Raw genomic sequence first — 27,026 nt, 5'->3', positions numbered from 1 at the left:
AAAAAACACAAGAGTTACATCTCAGACTCTACAGGCCTCCTTTAGCATATTAAATACTAAAGTTCATGACAGTACAATTAGACAAAAGACTGAACAAGTATGGTTTGTTTGGAAGGGTTGCAAGGAGAAAGCTTATCTCTAAAAAGAAGAAGGCAGCACGGCTTACAGTAGATTTGCAAAGTTGCATCTGGACAAACCACAAGAATTCTGAAACAATATCCTTTGACCAGACAAGACCAAAGAGGAGATGTTTGGTCATAATGCACAGCTCCATGTTTGGTGAAAACCAGACACAGCATATCAGCACAAACACCTCATGCCAGCTGTCAAACACAGTGGTGGGCTTGTTTTGCAGCCACAGGACCTAGGCACCTTGCAGTCATTGAGTTGACCATGAACAACTCTGTATACCAAAGTATTCTAGAGTCAACCGCGAGGCCATCTGTTTGACAGCTACAGGACAATGATCCCAAGCACACTGGCAAATATAAAACAGAATGGCTGAAAAACAAAAGAATTAAGGTCTTGCAATAGCCAGTCAAAGCCCAGACCTAAACCAAACTGAAATGCTGTGGCAGGAACTTGAGAGTTGTGCATAAACAATTGCAAACCTCAATGAACAGAAGCATAATTATAAAGAAGAATGGGCCAAAATTCCTCCACAATGATGTGAGGGACTGATAAAATCATCCAGAAAATAATTACTTCAAGTTATTGCTGCTAAAGATGATTCTGTAAGCTATTGAATCATAAGGTGTACTTAGTTTTTCATTCATGGCTTCTCCATTTTGGCTTTATTTTTTGTTAAATCATGACATAGTGTAATATGTCATATGTTGCTCTTCATCTGAGATTGAATTTACCTAATTTTCAGCCCTGCTAAGGACCACACGATTTTTATTATATCCTGGTATGTAAATTCAAAGAAGGTGTACTTTATTTTTTCACATGACTGTACATAAGTTTCAGTCCAATCCTCATGTGTCGCTTAGCACCACAGTGACAACAATCTGGATCTAGAGCATGGAGCTCCCCCACAAACTTTTTTTAAAACAAAATCTTCCATGCAACCCTCCAACATCACTAATATAGCAGCAAACAAAAAAGCAGCAGCAATGGTGACTGCAAGATGCAGCCTTTGGTAGGAGGAGGCAGTGTCCCACATGGAGGAAGTTACTTATCCCATTCTAGGTCAAAGTAATAACTGTGGCCATACCTTTATGATATCTACTGCTATAAAGGGCCATAATAACCAAATGGGACATCAGAAAGAACTGCTATATTACCTTTTGGCAGGACTCTATGAATTCTTCAATAGTCACCACACCATCCTTGTTTCGGTCCATTTTCTTCAAAGTAAGCACAGGGAAATGAAGGAAAAATCAGAATTGGGTTTTGTTTTGTTTTAGGAGAAGCACTGGAAACGGAAAGCCTACTGCAACACCCACAGGTCCATGTGCACCTCCAGCCCCAAGACAAAGCTGGTTTAAGCAATCTCTCTGCTTCCTAGGGAACTCTGAAAGGTACTGCTTGCAGAGAATAGTTCTGTTTTCTTCACTTCCTTAAATTGTCCTGAAAACATCTAATACAACATTGAACACAACAAATAAGCAGGAATAAAAAAAAATTCAGAAGTGCCAGCATTTATTCAAGCTGTATTTTAGAAAACTTAGGGAAGCAGGAGAGGAGAAGTCTGACAATAAACCTCTGAAGCTCAACAATTTAAAAAAAATGGAGCAAGAACCAGTGTGTTAAAGCATCTAGACAATGATGTGTCTCAGTATCTGGATCAAAACAACAAAAGACTTAACTTCCATGGGTAGGAATTCCCCAGCTTTATGCTCACCTGGAAGAAATTTTCCACATGCTCCCGAGGTGCCTCTTCATGCATGGCTGGGTACGTGTACTTGCCCATCATGTCATAGATGGATTTCATTATGTCCAGCATTTCCTGTTAAGTCAAAATGCAGCAAGAATAATTCATAGAAACTCAGACTATTGTGAACTTGGGAAGATCCATGAAAGTGAAAAGCACTATGAAAGTATATCATCTTCTGGTACCACTGATCTCCATCTAAGCTTACCTCTTTGGTAATACAGCCGTCTTTATTCAGGTCATAGAGGTTAAAGGCCCAATTGAGCCGATCATCTATAGTGCCACGTAGAATAATGGACAACCCGGCCACAAAATCCTGCAAGAGAATAAAGGAGAAAGATGGGATGAAGATGTACCACCTAGCCTGTGACTTAAGCATTGTAACTTTAAATATGTGGAGCGGACCCTCTTGCTAGAATTGACGAATCCCATTTATAGTCACCAGAACAGAAATCCATTCCAGCGACAGAATTATTCATTATTTAAAAACTGAATGCCTTTTGAAACATCCCTCTAACCATTTATTTTCTCATTTGTCCCCTCATGGTTTCTATTTAATCACATTCAATAAAGTTGAAACATCAACAGCAAATGACAAAAGAATCCTCAAGCACTATTCTACCTCTGTGAAACTCCCTCCTGGGTTTCAGTGGATCCATATTTTGGATTCAGTTTAACATTTTTCCATTAGAGTAGCCATATGGAGGCCAGGCTAAAATGTATGGGACAATATGTTTCAATACATGTGTAAATATGTCATTTTGATAAAACTGTTGGCACCCACCCTGAGTATATGAACTCTGAAGTAAAATAATAGATGGTGTCTACTTGGGAAACAAGAAATATATTAAATGCAAAGAAAAGAAAATCCAAAAAAAGAAATCTATAAAGATTAGTGGACAAAAGGAGTGTACACTAAATTGTATACTGCACTTTGGAGCACCCTGATTAAGCCTGATCCATCCTGGGATAACCTGATGGTCTAATTGCACCCTTAGTGTCAAATATTTGACAGCTAGACAGGTAGATTTAAGTACTTCCACTAGGTGGCTCTACTGACCAGTTAAGTGGCAAGGCTTAGGTGCAAAGACTGAAGAGGGAGGATTAGAAGGGAGTGTGCCTGCTTAAAGACAATGTAGGGCATGTTATTTGCACACTGTGCACCACCACATGCCCTACCTAGTCCACCATAGTTCCATTAAGTCAGAGCTGATTTTGTCAGTAGGCTTGATGTATAATAATGCTGCAATCTGATTTCATAGAGTTTTGGGGCCAATTATAATAAACTGCTACTTTCTGTGCATTAATCTGGCATCTGAAATAGTTGTCATGTCCAGAGAATGTATATCCTCACTTATTCTGGTTCTACAGCCCTAGACCCCAGAAAACATTTAAATTAAGCAAAACGTCCAGACAGATTTTCCCTTGGTGACTGACTGTTTAAGAGTCTTTTTAAAAATGGATTCTTGAGCCTTGTTGCCTTTAAATGTGTTTTTAGTACTGATTTTATTTCCCATTTTTAATATAATATTGATTTAATTATTTTAAAATATTTGTATATGTACTGTTTTTGCTTTTAAATATAGTACAGTATTTTTAACGATGTAAGGCACTTTGGGTCCCTTTTAAGGAGAAATGTGGGGAATAAATATTTTAAATAAACAAATAAGTAAATAAATCAGTATGTTTGCATTTTTCAACCCATAGGGTTTCCAAGAAGGTTCTTTGTGGGGCAGCTTATAAATAAGTACTCACAGAATCTTACCTCAAAACTGACTGAGCCATCATGATCGGTGTCAAATGCGTTGAAAAGGAAAGTTGCATATGTACTGGAATCTGAAGAGAGGCAGCATTACACCAACTGTTTAAGAGGCATCAACTTGTACACTTTTTACAAGATGTGGGCAGGTTAACTGGGTGACAGGCAGGGAACAGCAAGAGAAAATGTCAACAAATTCTTTAGGTAAAATGATTGTCCTTCTTGGTACAAAGGACTTAGTTCATATCCCATCTTTATAATGGAAATCGTATTGAAGGTGGATGTGTGTGAAAGAGACACACAACAAGGTAAAAGGAATCCTGGCAATAAAACAAATCATAGTAACAGCATCATAAAAAATTAAGGTGAATAATGATGGGCCATAGGACATCGCAGGGGGTGCACCCTACAGTATCCTGAGATCTATAGTTAGTATATTGAATGCTCTGCCAGAGAGCTCTAGTGCCCACCCATGAACTACAGTAGGGAATTCTAAGGATCCTACCAAATTACAGGATTCCGTAGGATGGATGTCCCTTAAAATGGCATCAACCTGCAATTGTTGTGCTGTGTAGATGCACTCTAACATGCTTCCCTACTGCAGAAGTGGAAAACTCAGTTGCTAGCACTGACCTATCTACCACTGGTAGCACCAGAAAGGTGGCATTCTGGGCTACACCATATCTCCACATGCTCCTCAGAACAAGCCAGAACTGGTGTGCTAAATCTACTATAAGGAACTGGGGAAGAGTTATAGCTGAGATGGTAGATAAGGGACAATTTGGGAAAGTTCATTTCCGTTAGCATGGGCAGTACTAGCTGTAGAACTCTGGGAATTGCACAGCCAAAAAAAGTGGAGGGGACTGTTTCAAGTTTGACAATGAAGCTTTCTATGCTAACCACAACAAACCAGCAGGATTTTGATTGGGGATAGTGCCACAGAATCCCACTCCCTCCCAAATAGTCTTACCTTTACAAATAATGTTTTAAAAGTACCTGCCAAAATAAAATGACCTTTAGAACCTATCTGAAATCAGGCATAAAGATTGTGGTCATGTTTAACTGCAATGACACAGCAGAGACATCTCCTTTGGTTATGGAGGTGCGCTTTGCATGTGGGGAGGAGAACTATAGCAGCTGAAAATGGCTGCCAAATCCCTCAAAGTTACAGCCCTTATTAGTTCTAGCAAGACCAAAACTATTGTTTTCATCTTGCCTTCATTTCTCCTGAAACTAGCTACTATCTTCAACTAAGGATGGCACTTACCTCCCTGTGGGAAGAACTGTGAGTAGATTTGCTTGAAGCTCTCTTCATTAACAATGCCACTAGGGCACTCCTGTCAAACGAAAAAGTGCAAACACATTCACCTTGGAAGAGCTAATCAAGACAATATCCTAAGTTATGACTGGTGTGCTGGAAGGTTTCAGGGAACAGACTCTGTTTCACCATCTAACTGGTGTGAGATTCAAGTATGTATCTCTGTGTGTAAAATAAATGCCAATGGTAGTGCAAAAAGCACCACCATCTTTCCTTGTTTGGTAACTACCAGTAGATGAACATCTAAGTGCAACGGTGGAGAATATAGCCAGCAAAATGCATCAAGGACCCATTTTGTTAAAATTCCTATCATGCAAGCTGTAGAAAGATACAACTGTCTGCTGTGGAGTCACCTTTCGACAGCTGTCTTTGGGTCACAGCGTGCTGAGTAGTTTAAAGGCAGGCAATATTATGAGTCTTCCACATAGCCATATGTGGAATCTTTTCATAAAAACTGGACGCCTGGGTTTTTGGATAAAGAGTCACAATCAAGGTGCACTCAGATAGAAACCCACCAAGAATGGAGTGTTTGGAGGTGGGGGGAGGTTGCTGGGAATGTAAATCCTGAGGAAAGGAAGACACTTCCAGAATTGGACCTTGGATTAGGCATTGCCTTGTTGGCAATGTTTTCTAGAGTCTTAAGAGTCTTGCACGATGGTTACTATTTCCAGGGATGTGACTTTATAGAATAAGGCGTACAAACATGGATGTCTAGTAGATGGATGTTGATATATGTGACATCTCCCCAACACATGGAAAGGATAATCTCTTCTTTCTTTCTTCTGTGCCCCAAACTGTGTATTTGTAATTCATTTAATTTTTTTAACCACCAGAAAAGGAAAGCAGCGAAGCTGTGCAAGCTTCAATAGCAATACATCAATTAAAAAAGGATTTCCTCCCACCAACTCACATTCTTGAAGCCTCTGTACAAGACCTGTAGCTCCTTACGGGTGAACTTGGTTTGCTCCTGTAGCTGGTCCAAGCCCTCAGGCCGATGACATACTGTAGAGAGCTCAAACTCATCTTCTACACTGTCTGCAAGAAAAGCAAAAGGCTGAGAAGAAATGTAGCAAGACTGTTTCTTTTCCTATTCTATCATTCGTTGACAAAAACTCCATTCCCTTTTCCTTGCAAAATCAGAAGTGGAAATTCCTTCCAGTTTACTTGTAGTGATAGAAATAGAGTCATCACACATGACTACCAGACTACCAGCTTTTTCTGCTGGTAGAAGAGCAGCAAGAAACCCTGTGAACTCATTCTGGTCATTTTCCATTCAGGACAAGGTCCTGGTTTTGGTATATGTGCTCAGTACACTTCCATATTGTATTGAACGGGGTGGGAGAAACACTAGTACCCAGTAGGGTCAGGCCAGTTTTGGATGGAAGCTAGGACTTGCTTATCTGTTCTTTATGAACACAATAAGTGAATATTATGGTGCCCCCAGTTCTCTGACAAGTAAGACATTCAAAGGTAGCGCTGAAAGGTTTAGATGCCTTTGGAGAACAAAGTTTTCTAAAAGCTTATGTAAATGTGTTATATCTATAGAATTCCAAATATATGGGCAGAACAAAGGAAAATATATTGTTAGAATGGACAGCAAACTATTAAAACTGTCTCAGATTCCTAAATATCAGCTATACCCCAAGGATGCTTACATATTTACCAGTTCTTTGCTAAAACTGAACTTCATGCTGCATTGTGGTGATCAGATTCAAACCTGTACAAAGTGTTTCAGGAATCAAAGGATACAAGGGCTCGTATTCAGCCCTTTCAGTGACACCTGTATCACCTGTCAGTTTCAAGGGTGGCAAAACCATAATAATAGAGCTATTCACAGCAATCAAGGAAATCAGATTTCTAATGTTATAAAAGAATAAGTGACAGAGGGGAGAATCCAAGTTCAGCACCAAGTAAAGTGTACTGCTTATATACCACCCCATAGTGCTTAAAGCATTCTCTGGATGGTTTACAAACTATGCAGACTACACATTGCTCCTCCCCCCTAGCAATCTGGACACTCATTTTATCCACCCTGGAAAGATGGAAGGCTGAGTGAACCTCAGGTAGTGAGCAGAGTTTTGGTTGCAATACTGCAGTTTAACCACTGCACCATGAGGCTCCAAGAGTAGTACCATCAAAATCAAGGTGCCTCTGGCCTTAGTGTTGAAATGAATAGGACTATAATTGGATTTAGTGCAGAGGTACTGGAGAAGTAGTTTTAAGTGGAGAGACATTCAACAATATACAAATACAAGCAGTCTGACTCTGTGGCATGCAAACTTTTTCCCCAGAATGCTTCACAAAGTTATGCATTATTCACTAAGGCTACAGATTCACTGCTAAAAGGTATGACAATTGGCAGCCATTGGCAAAGATTACTTTAAAATAAAATTAGACAAAATCATGGAGAGTAAGCCTATTGGTAGCTTGTAGATAGCTTTTCTCGGTATTTTTTGCGTGGGCCCCCAACCCCCCCCATCTAGACAGATCAACCTGAATTACTCTGTATCATCTTCAGTCAATGTCAACAGACAAACCAGGATGAACCCCCGCATCTTTCCCGTGGTCCAAGAGGAAGGGACCCACCTCAAAAGATTGTGGTGAGCCCTACATATGTTTGCCTCTCTGTCTACAGTACAGTATATATTCTTTATTACAAATGTTTTCATAGAGGCTAAATCCAGAGCATTTCAGTGAGAATAGTAGTATAAGCAATAAAATCTGTTGTCATGAGGCAAAAATCCTCAAATCTAGTCACTAGTGGTGAGTTTGACCCCTCCACACACACACTTCCTTTCCATGTTTAGAAGCGGTAGGAAAAATACGTAGAAACAAATGTTTATATATATTTTGTATGAGGACAAAATTCAAAATTCTGTATTACAGATTTGGTAGTTCATATAAACAAATGGCTTCCATGCATAGTTTCTTTTATTCAGCACTGTCTATTTGATAGTGTTTACTGTTCTGCATAGTCCATTTTATTTCTCCTAGTTGTGGGATGGGAGGGGGGTTTATAGGGCATGGAAACCCTCATCTCTAATACCTGGATGTATTAAGTAGCAACTTCCCCAGCTACAACCTTAAAACCATCTTTGCTGTGAAAGGAGCAAACATGATTCTTGCTACCTATCATATTGTGTGTGTGGCTGTGAGGTAGGTTAGTGAGACATTCACAGCTGACCTCTTGTAAACTGGGCAGAATGTGACACTAAGCACCACCACAGACGTTCTCTAGTACCCACAGTAGGTAAGTGGATGTGAGTGAGATGAAAGTGAAGAATTCTGCACTTCAGGTAACATTCTGTGATTCCATAAAACTGCCACGCACCCAAAACTTTTCCATTAGGAGTTGGTCAACAAACCCAACTCCAACCCTGATGTGAGAGAACATGTGATGTGAAGCATGTCCCATCCCAGAGGGACACATGTAGGAGGACTTGGTCCTTTGACAATGTCAAACCAACCACTAATCTCAATCATGGGATGAGCACTATGGATAGCTGTGGGCCTTCAGAAAATCTTTAGCTTGTATCAAACCTATGACATACCAGGTCTCTCTGCAAATATTGACTTAAGTACTGTGTTTCCCCGAAAATAAGACAGGGTCTTACATTAATTTTTGCTCCAAAAATGCATTAGGGCTTATTTTCAGGGGATGTTTTATTTTTATATTTATTTTTACATATTTCTACATTTATTCAAATATAGTCATGTCATCATCTTCTGGTTGTTGCACAATTGTAGAGGGCGGGGTTTCACTTAACTAGGGCTTATTTTGGGGGTAGGGCTTATATTATGAGCATCCAAAAAAATCATACTAGGGCTTATTTTCAGGTTAGGTCTTATTTTGGGGGAAACAGGATATGAAAAACATTAAGGAGCTAGAGCATCCACATCTGAGGCATTGATTAGGTAGTGGCTTAGAAGGAAGTCTCCAACTTATGAACCTTTCTCTTTATTGGTTCTGAGCAGTGCCAGTTGGAGTAAAAGGCTCCATAAGATCCATGCCCTGGACTCAAGTTCATCCCCAAAGCCACTGTGTTATAATGAATGGGTTTAGGTGGAGAGACTGCATTTGGGCTCCTCCTCTGAGTCAATACAGTTCCAATGTGTTTATACTTTTCAGATGAGGTTTTCCTTTTAGAGAAATGACACATCAAGTTTGACTTAAGTTTTACAGAGGAAAACCTGTCTCCCATTCTCCTGCTCCTGCGTATTATGATGTCCCAGCACAAAGACACGCAAAAAGGCACAAAGTGTCACTTGCTTTCGCTGATTGAAGGGATGGATTTGGGCTGGCGGCAGCAGGGCAGCAGCTTGAGGAACCGCTGCTTCAAGGCTTTTTTAGCATGCCCAGGTGGGTTGCCTGTAAAGAAATGACAATCGCCAACCAGGAGAAGAGTTAACGTATCACGACATCCCTCATCCCACCCTTACCCCCTCTATCAGTGGAAGACACAACAGACATGGTACTTGTCAGAGGGGACAAGCATGCATGGCGTCACCCACTGCAGCAGGAAAATAAGATCCAGCTCAATGACAGCACGTCCAACAGTGAACTAAAGCCTTCTAAAATATGAACAAGATTCTACAATAATCACAGCAAGGGTACATGGGAAATTATATAACATGAATTTAAACTTTCGTATGGTTGTAATTGTAAACTACTGTACTCTTGGGGACATTTTTAAGGCAAAAAGAGGATCCAGTCCCACTCTTCTGTTTGAGGAAACGGACTTGTCCACAAAAGCTCACATTAAAATATAGTAGTTAATCTTTAAGTGCCACAACATTTTTTTTCTTTTCTTTTTTTCTTTTGGTTTTGCTCGATCTACAAATTCCAATGATTCAAATAGGCCTTCTCTAGTTGTGACTTAGTTTAGCATAGTAAGTTTCAACTAAAGTAAGACCATTTGAACATATGGAACTTGCAGAGGAGTTGACTCACCAAGCTGCTTGATTCAATGGGCCTACTCTAGTGTGACTTATGACACCAAGCAACAGGAATTCAGTTTTACTGATTCCTTTTTTTATTCCTTGTGAAGGCATCTTTGTTCTGCAAGGCATTCAGTGGATACTTTTATTTCCATTTCTTTTCTTTTTTTTAATGGCTTGATTTACTGTTGCATATATTTGCTGTTATTTTTATTTCTAGTTTTAATTTATGTCAGTGTTATCTCAAGCCATGTGGTTGAGCTTCCAGTGATGTCATGTGATGCATGGAAATACCTTTATATCAAGGGAAGCTGGAGAAACACACCCTGATACATTTTGGGGTCATGGTACTAGAATTTGAAGGTATACCACTTGCTATCCTCATTGTTACTAGATAGCTGTTGAGATCCAGCAGGTAGCACTATATAGCCCTGCACATATATTTCCCCCACATCTACTGATATTTGCAGAACATTTGGGTTAATGTCGTTCTTGCCAATTGTAGTGTTGCTGTCATTAAGCTGATGCATATGTGCACATGTGTTTCTGTGCACATGCATGTTTCAATTGAAACAAAAAGATGATCCAAGCAAAACAGGACAGTGTTGCAAAGACTAACAGGTGCAGAAAAAGAGGAATAACTGCAGAGACAAACAATATGGTAAAGCTGAGAAACCGTGTGACTCAAAGCTGGACAGGCTTAGCGACATGTGCAAAAACACTTCTAGGAAGGAAGAGAATTAGATCCGCACAAAAGGGTCTTTTTTTAACAGACAGAAAACAAGTCGATAGCAAAAGCAATGAGAATACAATAGTGGAACATTAAAAGATAGTGAGCTCTCTGGGGAAATTTTCCTTTTGCTGTCCTGGCTTTAAATAATGTCAAAGATAGTAACTGTGTTTGACGTAATGGCTTTCAAAACCACTCATTCTCTCACATCTTCACAAACACTTTTTTTGTCTGGTGTGTTCCACTGAACATAACAACCCAATCAATTTCTATCAAGGTAGTAACAACACAGATAATTTCCTCATACAATGAAAGTTGTACAGTTGATCCCAAAGCAGTTTACAAACATAGACTGGTGGGCTGCGCAGCACTTGTTCCCACTGGTCACCCACTCCACAGATTTATTGTCATACCCCATAGAAAATAACTTCTGTATGCACAATAAATAATAAATCAGCCCAGAGAACAAATATAATATCATCATGAACAGATTGCTCCAAGTCAAATGCACTGCAAAAGAAAAAAGTCAGATCCCTCTCTCCTCAACACTGCAGTCCATTGATTACAGCTCCTGTTAGTTTGACAGGGTCAAAGTGGATAAGGAGAGATGCATATTTCCTAATTCTTCTCTCCTCTCCCAATGATATTTCATGTTTCAGCAATCAGACTTGTAAACTGAGCCTGGTTTATCTTCCAGTGACCTATCACAAAATAAAGCATGCTGAATGCAAAGCACCTAGGTGAAGAAAGTCATGTGCTACAACAAATAGACATCATTCACCACTTGGACAGCATTTCTTAACAGAACCATGGGAACATGTCTAATCTAGAGCAGGCTCTCAACTTTTTTGGCCACAGCCATAAAGACAATATAAAAGAAATACTGGCTGAATCAGGATTCCATAAGTCACATAACGAACCCTATGAGGTGATGTATGAAGAATTGTTTACAGTCTGTGGCCTCTTTCAAATGTGCAAAGGCCACCCAAGGAACCATAGGGCCCTTGTTAAGAATGGCTGATCTAGAACAGTGGTTCTCAACCTTGGGTAACCCAAGTGTTCTTGGATTGCAACTCCCAGAAACCTCAGCCAGTACAGCTGGGAACTGCAATCCAAGAACACTTGGGTTACCATAGGTTGGGAGCTACTGATTTAGATGTATGCAGTTTTGTGTTTTTGGACCAGAATTCCCAGAATTTCCCAGGCAACAATTCCGGGAATTGTAATCCAAAAGCAAAAATTTGCACACCTCTCGTGTCATTTAGTTTGACCTTCCCAGTCCAAGAACTTCCAGTCTTGGATTTGGTAGCCATCTTTCTTTCCAATGGTGCATCCTTTTATAAATTAAGGGTCAAAATTGAGGTCAATTCCACTCCTTCTGGCCACCCTTTCACTGCTCTCTGGCTTTGGTCACTGGCCAATATAAACTCTTCCACATGACTCTTCAGTTCTAATCTGAAGGTTTAGCCTCTGCAGAACTTGCTGCTTCTTTTCTTCTGCAAACTCTGGCTCTCTGTGGCTTCAGCTCCTCTTTCGCCCAGTTATGCTACTCTTTATGCACTGGACTTTTGCTTCTTCCTGGATTGGGAGGATGAATTACTGTTCAGCTTATTTCCCCCCCCCCACACACACACATACTGTTTACCTCCTGGTACATACTGCCATCTCTAGTTAAGATTCTTGTTTCACATGGTGCAGTTTGATCCTGATGCTAACCCTACTTTTCCTAAGAGAGAACACAAAATAATCATCAAACTAACATTGTCCAGTGAATTCTTAAATAACCACAGCTCTTTGAGCAAGTTTAAAGGAAGCTGAGGTACAAATGACAGAATTCACTCCACGAGGCCCAAAGGAACACAGTCTGTTACAACTACCTGTGCCAAAGATCACATAATACTAGCTGAGTCTTGTGAAAAAGAGCTTTAGCAAGAAGACCCTAATATGCAGGAGTGGCACTATTGATGGGAAAAGTTAGAGAGGACTTTAAAGTCCTATTTACATCATTTCCTCAGTCATGGCCTGGAAAAGTCATCAAAGAGAGGAACCAATGAAAAACTATATAGGCAATATTTCATACCCAATTAATTGGTTTTTAATGCATTCCTATGGGAAATGGTGCTTCTACTAATGAAGATTTCTACTTATGAACACCGTTCCAAAATGGATTAAGTTTGTAAGTAGAGATTCTGCTGTAAATAAACCATTAAAGCAAAGCAAAGAGAGAGAGATTGTCCATGTTTGATCTCCAATTTCTCAAGAATTCCATTTTCTGAACCTTTTCCCTTAAAAAGCAATTGGCAGGCAGGGCTAAAACTTAATTTTACCAAGGTGCCAGGAATGAGGCATGGCTCCGTTCTGTGGATCTCTAGAACCCAGACTTCCAAAAGAAATGTCTCCTCCAGATAGATTAAAGATTAACAAGTTTTTTTTTGAACCATAGCCTACTTCATCACAGAGCACAGCCATTCATACAGTAATGGGGACGTAGTGTATGAAATGTAATGGATATCTAAAAGGCCCAGCATGATCGTGGTTAGTCAGTGGTTCTTAAAGGTCATAGACAGACTTTGGAGCTGACATACAGATCTTAAAGAAGTTCAACTCTATCCCCTTTGGTTTTAACAGAGGCAGAGGCTTTTTATTTGATTTATAAACATTAATCAGCATACATGTGTGTTATTTTAGCCCATCCTAGTTAGGTAACTAGTATCCTATCTGTTTGTCTTATAACATACTATGTAAAATCATGCTAAGTCAATAAAAAGAGCCCTCAGGGCATTGCCAGTAGGCTCGAGTGGCTGGACATTCGCTGTTGATTCCTTTGTTCTCCAAGGTAATTAGCCTTTCCTTTGTTCCGTGATCACCACATTATCTCTCTGGTGCTTTGGTTGACTAAAAGAATATGTAGCATATTGGTTTAAGAACAGAGTTCATAGAGCTTGCAGTGCCAGAAAGTATAATTTAATGCCTAAGCCACAGAGTACTGAACAAAAATAACACCTCTGATGGAGAGCCTAAGACACCAAAGTACAATCAATGAGCTTTTTCAAGAAAACCTCTTTCTGTGAAATTGACTGAGTCATTATAGAGAATCAGGTAAAATATGCATAACGCATGCTTTCCCAGAATCCAAATGGGCAAAGCTTGGATGCTAACTTTGCTTTGCTTTAATGGAGTGGATCATCTACAGGCACTCATTGCAAAAGGTGTTCTGATCTGCTGATATTTATACTTGCTATCCCAATGCCAAATTCCCATTAAAACTTTCTTGAACTCTGAACTCTTTGCTCTCCCAATGCCTAAGAAACAGTTAGGAAGGTTTCTGATATGTTCTTTAATGTTGTTTATCTGAATATTTTGGAGATCCACTCAGTCTGAAGTTGGGATTCTATTTTGCTCATGTTAGGACAGCTTGAAGTTATTTTTATCTTTATATTCTTCTGTACATTGCTTATTTCTTTGGTACTAGTTTCTTCCAAAAACCTTTCTAAACAGATGCTGGAGGTTGGCTACAAACTGGGAACTACCCAGAGGTAATTCCTATATGCATCTAAGCACTGTTGTTATAGGATTTCAGTTATCAGTTTATATATTGTTTCAATAAGATTGATATATCCCACTAACAACTAGAAACATTGCTAAGCCTTATTTCCTCTTCAGTTAAAAATCCAAAAATCTGGGAGGGTTATCTCCATCTACTAGGCCAAAAAGTAAGAGTAGAGGCAGAACTTTTAAGAGGAGACTGACTATCCCATAGAAACACACTTTGTATTGCTGTTGCACATAAAAGGCCTCCATGAATCTTAAACTATGTTGTATTTCCAAAGTACTGTGAAATGAAAAGGTTCTTAAGAAGGATGTGCCACTACAGGCCAAGACCAAGATAATCCATAATCTGGTGTTCCCAAATAGTAATGAACAGATGTGTAAACTAGATGGTGAAGAAAGGTAACAGACCAGGTATTCCTGACCACTGGTATAGTCATGAATAAAGTCAGTTAATAGACAGATTATGGTGTTTCCTACCATGTTGATGGGTGGTGGATAAGGATATTTTGGGTATGCATGCCATATCTCATGTCACAAGGGCAAAAGAGAGATAGTGAATTGCCTTCTTGCTTGCTCACCCAGTCCAGCAAATAGATGATTTATATCTCTGGGTGGTTAGCCTTTGATTAGAGGTTATATCTCACTACACTAGTTCACATTTTCATTGCACTACAAGCACTCAGGATGCAGGGCTGAGTTTATTCATCTCACAAGGGATAATCAGCTTGTCAATTTCAATCACTGCTCTTGCCCAGTATTTATTTCAGATTTGATTGTGTGTCAATATCCCTGGCCAAGCTTTTATCTCATCTCTTCCTGCAGTACCCCCCCAACACCTCAAGCAGTCACATCCTACACACACACACCGAGGCCTCCATTTCCTGCCAACTGTTCTCCTGAATTATTGATGCCAGCACTTCAGAGCCATAATCAATATACCCAGCTTTTTCATCTTCCCTTGCTAGCCCCCACCCAGTTAAAATGGTTCTGAAGAAGAGAGGTATCTGGGCTACCAAATGAGTCAGCATGTTCGTGGGCCTGTGGACAGTAGGAAAGACGGTGCTTTGAAGAATCATGGGTTTCAAAGATGATTCTCCAATCCCATTAAGCTCTGGCATGGCATGCCTGCAGTGATACAATGACATTTCGATGCAGATAGAACTACCACACAGGCTGCTAGGGGACACCACAACCCACAGGACACAAATATGTCAAGGTTGTCCAGAAAGTGAGTTACTGGCAAAATAGGATAGAAATAACACCAAGAGAAAGCAAGTCTCTATATTTATTTATTTTGTTACATTTATGGCCCTCTTTCCATCCAGTGAGCTCAAGTTCGTTTACATGGCTCTCTTCTTCCCCATTTTATCCTTAATAACAAGCCTCTGACACACGTCATGCTGACAAAAAGTGACTCTCGCAAGAGCAACCAGTGAGATCAATGGCCTAGTGGAGATCTGGACACATGTCTCTTGATTTCTAGTCCCACTCTGTTAACACTATTCCACACTACCTTGTCAGAGAAGAGGACAATATCCTCTCTGTGGGCTCCAGGGTTATGTATCAAGTGTCAAATCATGTGGGATACAAGCAACAGCAAGTTCAACATACAGAGTATTATTACCTACAGGAAGCTTCTAAAATGTGCCATCTTGCCATCTCCCACACTTCTAAAGTACCCTTCTTTTGGATATTTCATTCTGCCAACATTTTTTTATTATGCTTTTCTAACTTGGTGGTATTGTGCTAGGCAACAATTCCCATCTTCCTGAACTAGCAAGGCCAATGACTGTAGTATCATGGGAACTGCAATCCAGCATATCTGAGTGTGCCAGATTGCAGAAGGCTAAACTATATAAGGAAGTCTCGGTTACATTCACTGGAGGAATGTCAAGATGCCCTGCAATCATTCTGATTTGTGGCTCAACCCCTAACTTCACCACAGTACTTTGCACTATTTATTTCATTCATCTCAAATTAAAGGGATTTGCAAGCATAAAAGGAGGAGCTAGCATCTACTGAGCTTTCTTGCACTGTGGTTATCAGAGAAATGATGAGCCAATATTGTCCACAAAACTGCACAAAGTTCCCCACAAAAGCTATCAGGCTAAAGTCCAAAGCTGTACTGATCCTCCTGAACCTTCTGCTACCCTACCCTGTTCCATGAATCTGTTATGTCAACATACGGACACACACTCAGATAACTGAGATCAGTATTGCTTTATGATATTTAATCATACAACTCCTTTATTGAGTATTTTGTACCAAGAATCTAGGGCAAAAAGAAAGGAGATGATTGTTTCCATTGTGGTAGGGGTTGCTTAGCTGGACACTATTCCCTAGTTGGAGGCGAGCAAACAAGACACGGTGATACTTAAATCTTATCCAATAAATGAGTCTCCTGAATTTATCATTGTAGCAATAAGGGCCAGAAACGGTTTATAATAAAAGCATGTACAGTACTCTTATCATATGCCCATTCTTAAGAACATGCATTTCAGGGCAGGCACTCCTATCACAATTTCTGCACTTTCAGTTTATAGCTAATGCAGTCACTGAATTGTGGACTGCTCAAAGCCCTCCTACATTTAGAAGTTAAAATTACTACTTGATTAAACAGTAAAAGTTACTTAAAAGAGCACCAATGTCTTCCTTGAATATGAGAGAAATAATATCTTGCCTTTGTCCCCATTCCTAGAAGGCAAAGCTGGACAATGAAAGAGAAAAGGACACAATCCACTACTACAGGAGAATGGCCCATGATGGGCACAGAAATATGAGATATGGTTCCCTGTTCCATGTTCCATGTTCCACTGATTGTACAACCATCTCTTGTTTAGCAAGTGTTCCCAGGAGGAATAAAGGCATGCTGTTCAATGTTTCAGTCCCACTGAGAACAACCTGTACATCAGAACCTACACAAGAGAGCTTTACTGATTCACTTGGTGTTAAAATGGGGGAAATCCCCAGAAACTTTTTTATTTGCATTCTTCAACTATGTCAAGATATAAGGGGATTGGATATGTTTGAACTTGTGATGCACAAAGCCCTGCATCCACTAAAAAAAAGCTTTCACTGGGGTCTGAATAAATGTTTCTGTGTGATTAGTCTTCACTCACAGCCGTGCAAGACAGTCCATGCAACTGTTCAGTAGTTCCTCCTAATAAGGAGACAAACCTGCCTTTGACAAATTCATCCTGCTTCTTCTTTATTCCCCCCCCCCCGCATGTCAAAATGTGTCCTCAGAACATCTTTTGTATAGTACTCCCTTTGCCACATCATAATATTGTTGTTTGCGATACATTAATGGAGGAGGAGCCCTAGGCTGAAACAATAGTCCTGCTGTGGAAATAGCAGCTTTCCTGTGATTTGTAACTCAGATACCTTCTCATTTGTACAGGTTCTGTTAAGGCAAAGGTCTCGTCTCACCGCCGCCCACAACATGGCATTTCCCAGATGTACTGAAGAGCACTTCAAAAGGGGTGTAGTGTCCAGATCATGGGCAGTGAACAGTAAGTACCACAGTACCACTCTTTTCTGCTCTGGTCAGACCTCAACTGGAATCTGGTGTCTAGTTCTGGACAGACATCTTGATTTATGATGGTTATCAACAAACTAGAATATGTCCAGAGGAGAGCAAACAGGATGGAAAAACGTGTAGAGACCACATATTGCAAGGAACACTTGAAGGGCCTGAGCATGTTTAGAATGGAGAGGAGATGATTATGAAGTGATATAGTAAGCATCTTCAAATATCTGAAAGGCTGTGATGTGGAAGATGGAGCAAGCTCATTTTCTACTACTCAGGAAGATAAGACATGAAACAAAGGATTAAAATTACAAGAAAGGAGAGATCACCACCAGGATTGGCCCCACCACCTTGCAGTTACTCGTAGAAGCCAGTGCCTGAGGCAGCAGAGCACCAGGAACATCAGAGGTTTATCTTCACCACCCACCCCACCCACCCAAATCCCTACGATCTCTTCTCTCCCTCCCTACCTTTAGGCTTCACTCATGTTTCCGCCATCATTGCCTCCCTTCCTCTGCTCACTCACTGGTTTGATTGTTCTGGCAACAGCTACAGCTCTCTTCCTCCTCTCCTCCTCCTCCGCATTTCTCCTGTCAGTGTTGGATGGCCTCTTTGCAAAAGTGCCAGCTGTTCAAAGCAACTGGTATGTTTTTAAGCAGAGCCAGTTCTCTGCTTGTCAGCCACTTTGAGGAGCTGGTGTCTTGTTTTTCCGGAGAGGTCCAGTGGCTGATAATAAGACAACAACAATGAGGAACAGCAGCTGGGACTACTGAGAGGGAATGGGGCAATAGCTGTGGTGGCAGCACTACAGGAGGCGGCCATGAGGTCTTTAAAGCTAGGAGGCAGTGGCAGCGCTTCTGCTCCCCTAAGCAGCAAGACTGCTTGGGCTGCTGCTGACTCTGACTAAAAACTAGGAAGACTTTTCTATTGACACAAACTGTTTGAGAATGGCATGGCCTGTCTCAGAAGGTGGTGTACTGTCCTTTGTTGGGGGCAGGAGTTTAAATAGGGGTTCAATAACCATCTGTCAGGAATGCTGTAGCTGTGAATTCCTGCATTGCCCAAGGGTTGACCCAAATGACCTTTTTGGGTGCCTTCCAGCTCTCCGGTTCTCTGGTGCTATAAACTCCCATCATCCCCAGTCAACTGCATGATGGCTAGAGATAAAGAGACTTCTAATGCAACAAATCTGGAAGCATCAGCTTGGAGAAGGCTACTCTAGTGTTGGCAGGTGAGCACAGGGCCATATTTATTTATTTATTTATTTATTTATTTATTTATTTATTTATTTATTTATTTATTTATTTATTTATTTATTTATACCCTGCCTATCTATTTGAATGATCACTCTAGGTGGCTTCCAACATACATAACAACTTATAAAATATAACAAAATATTTATACATCAATATACAGGTTATTCAAGATGGAAAGAAGAGAAAAATATAAGAAGAAAAAGAAAAGGAAATCGGGTATTAACTGGAGGGAATCTGAGGCAGAATGACTTTATTTTTAAATTGTCTTCCACTGTAAGTCCAGCACTGTGCACACATACTGTACACACAGATTCTTTGGTAATCTCCCAGAGAGTTGATTTATCTTACATTTGTACTGCATGTTGTTCCCATTTTAGATCTTCATGGATTAAAATTTAAAGTTGCATAGTTCTTTCTCAGGGTTTTAATATTTAAATTTGTGTGTTATGGCTTTTTAAGACTGCATCAACCTTATCAGAGGAAACATAGTTTGTAAATACCTGGAATAAACAAAAACTGGCCAGAATCATATTGGTATTTGCTTAAGGTTTGCATAACTTGCTATAGCTAATTGTGGCCAATTAGTGAGATGGCAGAACATGATTTTGTCAAATGCCAATTGCACATCCAAGAAATGCCATGGTGTTAGATCAGAGAGCCTGATGCCTGAATATCCTCTAGCTTAATGTCCTACAGAACTTTATAGACCTCTTGGGGAAAATCAGACCCCTGTGTTTGTCACAGCTAGCATTTAACCCATAAAATGGTCAACCCCAGAATGAAATCAGACAATCATTTTCAGTCATATCAAAATCTCTCTTGGGTATCAAGGCATAAGTGTTTCATTGTTGTAATAATTCTAGGTCATATCAGCATGTCTACTGATACAAGCTTTATTCATTTACATTGCTCCTATATTCCATATGATAAAAATATTTCAAAAAGTAGCAAGTCAAACTATTGAAAACATGTTTACAGCTGCAAGAAAAACTGTAGGCACAAATGCTTAAACAAAAATTCATACTTGCAACTTGTGAAAACCTGCAGATGTGACTGCCATCCAAAATTCCTACAACAAAAGTGTATTTGAAACAAAAAAAACCCCAAAAGTATATTCAAAAACAAAACTTAGACTTTAAATGATGTTATACGACATACTACCTACATAGTTATGTTTTAAAATTGCCATTGGTTACATTTTAAAGTTTAAGAGCTTATAGCCTAGAAAGGAAAAACTGAGACTATATATCTTAAAATATCAAAATTCTTAAAAGTAATAGTAAAGAAAATTACTTTCTTAGCATCTAAGTATATTATAAAAAGAGTACACAGAAAATTACTCTAAGTGCTCACCCAGTCAAATCCGTTTGAACCATGTTGTCCCCATCTATTGCTGCTGCTACACGTTGCTGTTCCCTGGTATCCATGTCATTGGTATTCTGTGTGTGTGTGTAGTGTGTTCTGTTACCTTCTATCCCATGTGTCTCCTGCCTTCCTCCATTTATATTTCTCCCAGATTTTCAACTTTCCCTTCCAACTCTAAACATTCTCTTTTGCTGGATCTGTAACTACAGGCTCCTGAAGCACCAAGGAAATGTTTAAAACAGAAGTCTCTTTTGTGTTTACTCCTTCTGATCCTGCATTTCCAGCAAATCAGAATCTGGCAAGTTGCCATTATGTTGATAAGCATTATTGCTGTAAGCAACAGTTTCAGAGCCTGTGGATTTCAATGAACTAAAAATGCAGGGGTCTACCCTGTTCGCCTGAAAATAAGACCTAAGCTGAAAATAAGCCCTAGTATGATTTTTCAGGAAGCTCATAATATAAGCCCTATCCCAAAAATAAGCCCCAGTTAAGTGAAACCGCACCCTTCACCATTGTGCAGCAACCAGAAAATAACATGACTGTAAAATAAAACATCCCCTGAATATAAGCCCTTATGCGTTTTGGGGGCAAAAATTAATATAAGACCCTGTCTTATTTTCAGGGAAACATGGTAGTAAAATAAAATAGAGCAAATCACAAGTCCTGAAACACCTTAGGCCTGTTATGTTAGCATTTTTAAAATTCAACCTATTTTCTACATCCCCCTTAATTACTTTAAAACTCTACATATTCAAAATTTCACATCTTGACAATGGTACCTTGTCAATTAGCTGCAATTAGCTGTGGGAAATTGCACATAAGTTGTTATTACTGTGAAACCCTTGAACATCCATTCCATAGGGCCGAGTTTCCACATAAAATGAGCAGAGCTCACCTGATTTTGACTATACTGTATTTTTAAAAAATCACCATGTGGAAACTACAGAGTTAATTCCTTTGGTTTTCACACAAGATCCAACAGCAGCCTTTTTCTCATGTAGAATTGTTTGGTATGGGGGGGGGACAGCTGTACATATGACAGAGATTAAGCACTTCAAATAAAATAAAGTTCACTAAAGCCTTCACAAAATGGGATTTAGCCTACAATCAGCCTAGACAACATTCTGCTAAGGTTAGCGGAAATTCCACCAAGTAAAAAAAGTACACTTTTCATCTCTCCAGAACTCTTCATCAGACAGGTTGTGATACAAAACAGGTGGAGTGGAGAGGGGAGAAAGGTATCATAATGGAAAACCCACACTGTCTGAAGATCAAAGCAGTATTAAGAGGCAACATCTATTATATGACAATAAATTTATTTGAACCAACTAAATGAAATGCTACAGAAGATGATGCAAGTTTCCAAGTTCCCCAGAGCTCCATACCAGCCTAGGTAATACAAGTAGCACATAACAGAGAGAGAAAAAAAAGAGCCAACATTAGAACAGATGTTCTGGCCTTGAAGCCTGCAGATAAACTGAACCCCAAAATAGCACACTTAATTATTGGCAGCTGCCACACACCTAGTGTTCTGGCACAAGGAAACAATGTTTGCATCCCACCTTCAAAGTCTGAAGAGTAACACTAACTAAGATCTACTTGTTGCAATGGGTGAAACACACCCTGTCCCAGAGAACAAAAATAAAGAGAATCATTACCATCCATATATGAGCAATGATAGAGGAATGTGTAGAATGTACAGTATTATTCTCCCTAAGAAATAAAATTCCAAGGACTGAAGTAACTATATGGCCATTACTTTAGCTTGTCATGCAAGCAAAGTGATGTTCAAGGGGTTCCAAAAAACCCTTTTAACTTATGTGGAGTGAGAAATGCCTGATGTTCAAGCTGGATTTCAAAAAGGAAGAGGCACTTGAGATCATATTGCAAATATCTGCTGACTACTGGAGAGCATTTAAGAATTTCAGAAGATCAGTCTATGCTTTATAGACTACAGCAAAGCCTTTGACTGTGTAGCTCATGAGAAACTATGGGTTGTTCTGAAAGAAATAAGTGTGTCTCAGCACTTGATTGTCCTGATGCGTAACTTGTATACCATTAGGACAGAATATGGAGACACAAAATGGCTTCCTATAGGCAAAGATGTTAAACAAGGATGCATTCTATCTCCTTATCTGGTCAGTCTCTACACAGAACATATAATACAGAAAGCCAGATTGGATTCAGATGAAAAAGGAAGGGAAATTGCTGGAAGAAACGTTAATAATTTAAGTTATGCAAATAACACCGTTTTACTGGCAGAAAGCAGTGATTACTTCAAATGACTGTTAGGGAAAGTGAAGAAGAAATTGCCAAAGCAGAATTGCAGCTGAATGTTAAGACCAAAAGCATAACTACAGAAGAATTGCACAATTTTAATGTTGGCAATGAAGTAATTGAAATAGAGGTTTTTGTATTCCTTGGTTCAGTCATCAATCCAAATGGAGACTGTAGTCAAGAAATCAGAAGACGACTTGGATTAGGAAGGGCACCAAGGAAGGAAACAGAAAAGATCATCAAATATAAGGATGTGTCACTGGAGAACAATATCAAGATCAACTCTTGTATTTCCAGTCATCATGTATGGGTGTGAAAGCTGGACATTTAAGAAATGTGAAAGGAAAAAAAATGATTTTTTTTTAATGTAGTGCAGATGGAGAGGTTTGTGGGTACTCTGGACTGCCAGAAAGACAAAGTGGGTCCTTAATCAAATCAAGCCTGAGCTGTCTCTGAAAATTGTATCTTGTGAGATACCATTTAAACTGGAACTGTTTTTACTGAACATTATACCTGAGATTGTAGATAAAGAAATGAGATATTTGATAATATACATAATTACTGCAGCTAGGATACTATATGGGAAATACTGGAAAAAAGAAGAAATATCAGCCCTAGAGGAATTGACAGAAAAGATATTGGAAGTGGCGGAAATGGATGTACGGTACTAACAGAAATACTTAATGAAAGTTCATTCCAAAAAAAGTCTCAAAAGCTGGGAACAATTTTATAGTTGGACTCAAAATATGGACTGGAAAGTATAGATAAAAGAAGAGTATGAAGGCCCAAGTAGGGAATGGAAAAATTATTAATTGGTAAAATTTGCTAAATTATTTTTGTGATCTTCCTCTTAATATAACCATATGAGCAGATGAAAAAAATATATACTTTTGCAGTCTCTGGAATTTCCCCTTTTCCCTACCCATATCCATCCCCCTACCCCCCACCCTGACCCCAAACCCTATTCCCATTGAAAATGAATCTTTTTAAAGCCTAAGCTGTCTCTGAAGGCAAAAAAATGTTGAAATGGAGGCTGTCCTACTTTGGACACATCATCAGAAGACTGGATTCTCTGGAAAAGACAATAACGCTGGGAAAAGTAGAAGGCAGCAGAAAAAGAAGACAAAATATGAGATGACTCCCTAAAAGGCCCCAGGCTTGAGTCTGCAAGAGCTGAACAGGGTGGCTGAGGACAGGACATTCTGGAGAGCACTCATTCATAGGGTCACCATAAGTCAACGGTGACTTGACCGCACATCATAACAGCAATACGGGCTCCAGGAGGACATTGTTTTAGTCAAGGAGAATACTTGGTAACATTTGCCATTTTGAAAAAAAGGATTAGATGAATACCCCAAAACTCAGAAACTCAAAATAACTTTTATAAAAGAAAGAAAAGAATTGATAGGATAAGAAGTGCTCACAAAATGATGCCAACATAGGCTTGTAAGATTTGTACTCCTCTCAGGCACTTGTATAACAATGCACTTAAATTATGATTACCTGCCACAAACTCTACTGGTTTTCCAAGTGAGTCTGTAACCAGACAAGCACTTTGGAAGGAACGTCCTCCGTCCAGCTCCTTCATCACAGCTGCACCATGATTCAGCATCTCCTACCTACCTCGCCTTGCCCTTTTCTTGTGATGAGCAAGAGCCAGGAACAGCCAGCCTACTCCTTGGCATAGCCACAATGATGAAAAGGATTGATTGCGGTGAATGTTGATGGCAGGGCTGTATCCATTAATGTCACAAAGCCATTAGGGGATTTCATTTCACCAGCTGGCATGATGCAGCAGGGGCTGGAAGAACTCTTGTGGTCAGAAATAACACATGGAGCGAGGTGGAGGAGACTCTCAGGGACAGGAGAATCATCTTGGGTATCGCCATGGAATGCTGATCCTTGCTTTTGTTATCTAAGCAGTCCACTGCATTATGCTTGCTCTGGGGAAGAGTGGGGAGGAATCCATATAGGTCAGGGAGGAGCAAGGGTGGTCCTCCAGAGGTTTGAACAATACCTTCCATAAACCTTCATCATCAACTACATGGATTTAGGTCTAGTGGACGTTACAGGCCAAAACATCTGGAGGACCACAGTTATCTACTTGTAATTTAAGCCAAAGAGAGTTGATAGATTCTCACAGTTATCAGCTACAGCTATCAATGCTACTAATCATGTGTTTTTAATTTGATTTTTAAATTGTTGGCTACATTTATACTGTATGCAACATTTCCTCCAAATTCAAGGGAGTGCATTGCTTTCCACCTCTCCATTTTATCACCACAACATCCCTGTGAGTAGGTCAGACTGAGGAATAGAAACTGGCTCAACATTTTAACTGCTACATACCAGAATCCAACACACCATCGGCTACACCACACTGGATATATATCACATCCAAAATGAAGCAGCATACCTTTATATTACAAGTGATGGGAAACAAGGGTGGGAGGGTGTTATTGTTCTCATGTTCTGTTTGTAGGCATCTGGTTGACGATAGATGAAACAGAAAGCTGGAGTAAATGACATCTTTATCTGATTTGGCCAAAGACCTATAATCTGATGTGCTCTGTTCTTTCAATTACATATACAGGACACTAAACCTCTCAAGCAGACCGATTATGGATACAATTCATTGGGGGAAAACTACACAGAAAAGTAACTGAAACAAAGATCAGTAGATAAGAAAATCGGCAGTTTCTGATAGTACAGATTTATCATAATATTAGACATATGGCATGACACATAGTACTATCCCATACTGGCATTGACTTCATGCCCAGTTCATGAGCTTCCAGAAGCATCTGGCTCATTACTTTTAGGGAACAGAAAGTTAGGCCTTGGCCTGAAACAAAGACGTGATTTGTGCATTGTTTTCTTCTGCCACACTTCTTTCAGCCTTTGTTTTCCACTCTTGCTCTGCCAAATTTAGAAAGCAGATTCAATGAAGACAACTTGGACAAATTAATTTTCCAATGCCTTTCAATTGCAGGAGTCTGTCCTCCAAACAAGGCAGGTCATGTAGAAACAATGGAAGAGAGAACTGGCAGTTAAGCATTTCTGTGTAAAGATTTCAACCCAGTGGGATTTCCATTGTAAGCTATTTTCAGAGTGAATATCGTAAGAAGGATTTACACATGGCTCCACTAATTAAAGCATATGGGCATTGGGAGAACTCCCACCCCGACTCTGGCACCGTTTCCTTGTTAAAGCAATCTCACTGGGGTTGGGCGTGCCTTTTACTTGTTGCAATTTATTGTTGAACAACCAAGACCAGAAACTTGTTCTGATCTACTGTGAATTACCCAGAAATCTACCTGTAGATCATAACCTACTATGTGCCTGTGGAAATTATTGATGCCCCCAACAGAGAGGAACTGGGATGACTTGCCAAATTTGCTGCATCTGCAATATTAACTAATTATATTCAACTGCAAAAAAAGGATATTCCAATCATTTTTGTTCTTAGAAAACCAGCAGCCTTTTGATGATCATTGTCAAAACAAGATTTAAAGAGCTGAATATTTTGCATGTCATGTGTAATATTAATACAACATTTGGGTTTTCTAATTAATAAATGAAGGGTTCATTAGTTATTTTTAATTGAAGCATTAGAGGATTTCTCTTAGGGTTCAGTAGAAAAGGCACCAGTTCAGAACAAGACCACAGGAACAAGGTAGAACCAACCCCACAGCCCAAGCCAAGAGCAACCAGCTAGGGTTTTGAGTCCAAACAGCAGCCAAGTAGAAGGATAATGCAAATCATGGTCAGACAGTCCAAGGTCAAAGCCAGGAGGAACAATATCTAGGCAGAAGGGTCCAGGGAGGCAAGGCAGGAACAATAGCACAACCAAAAAAGCAAAACAAAAACCATTTCATTGCTGAGGCAAAGGCCTGCAGGGAAAGGCTGTTATACAGCCCAGTCCTCAGCTTTCACAGGTGCCATTCCTGAGGAGCTGGACAACAGCTGCAGGGAAAGGGCCCAGTCCTGCAAACCTTAGAGCACTTCTTTCCAGAGAGATGGGGCCCGATCCTACCTGCACCAAGGTTGCAGGGTTCTGGCATGGCCCCAGTCTTGTCAGTCTCTTGCATTGGAGTAATCTTTTCCCTAATGGGTTATCTGTGGTCTTGCACGCTTTACTCTCTTTTGAATGACCTGCTTTCTCTAAAGTATTGGTGAAATAGTAATATTCCAGTAGGCCAACAACAGGTAGCTGTACCCATCCAGATTTTGCAAAGTTACAATTCCCATAATCCTTCATTATTAGCTATGCAAGCTAGGGTTGATATGAACTGTAGCCCAAAACATGTAGCGAGGATACAGTTGCCTGTTGCTGCTTTAAGATAGGAATTGATTAATGGTCCAGTTAGTGGCAAAAAAAGTCTCACTGCCATGTTCTGTAAACTGCCACAGGTACCTATAGCTA

At 39.8% G+C, this 27,026-nt stretch overlaps 1 protein-coding gene and 1 long non-coding RNA gene across 6 annotated transcripts in view; one reads left to right on the top strand and one right to left on the bottom strand.

The window, feature by feature from the left end:
* Positions 1-643: 643 nt before the first annotated feature.
* The window catches only part of KCNIP2 (potassium voltage-gated channel interacting protein 2), a 133,968-nt gene continuing 107,585 nt past the window's right edge, over positions 644-27,026 (bottom strand). For 3 of the 5 annotated variants that reach the window (XM_072995660.2, XM_020790782.3, XM_078389439.1), the window contains 6 exons: positions 5,864-5,988; positions 4,903-4,972; positions 3,642-3,712; positions 2,085-2,192; positions 1,847-1,951; positions 644-1,349 (listed from right to left, as the gene is read on the bottom strand). In XM_072995660.2, the coding sequence (XP_072851761.1) occupies positions 1,278-1,349; positions 1,847-1,951; positions 2,085-2,192; positions 3,642-3,712; positions 4,903-4,972; positions 5,864-5,988 (551 nt within the window). In that variant the 3' untranslated portion in view covers positions 644-1,277. Of the gene's footprint in view, positions 1,350-1,846; positions 1,952-2,084; positions 2,193-3,641; positions 3,713-4,902; positions 4,973-5,863; positions 5,989-9,219; positions 9,323-20,311; positions 21,043-27,026 lie in introns of those variants that run through there. The other 2 variants (XM_078389440.1, XM_072995661.2) reach the window with 2 other exon arrangements.
* On the top strand, positions 16,599-19,364 carry LOC140705983 (uncharacterized). Its single transcript, XR_012085652.2, has 3 exons — positions 16,599-17,685; positions 18,804-18,933; positions 19,119-19,364. It is a non-coding gene; the product is annotated as an uncharacterized LOC140705983 (long non-coding RNA).

This window comes from Pogona vitticeps, chromosome 3, assembly GCF_051106095.1.
Source record: "Pogona vitticeps strain Pit_001003342236 chromosome 3, PviZW2.1, whole genome shotgun sequence".
NCBI lineage: Eukaryota > Metazoa > Chordata > Lepidosauria > Squamata > Agamidae > Pogona > Pogona vitticeps.
This window is presented reverse-complemented; position numbering and strand designations above follow the sequence as displayed.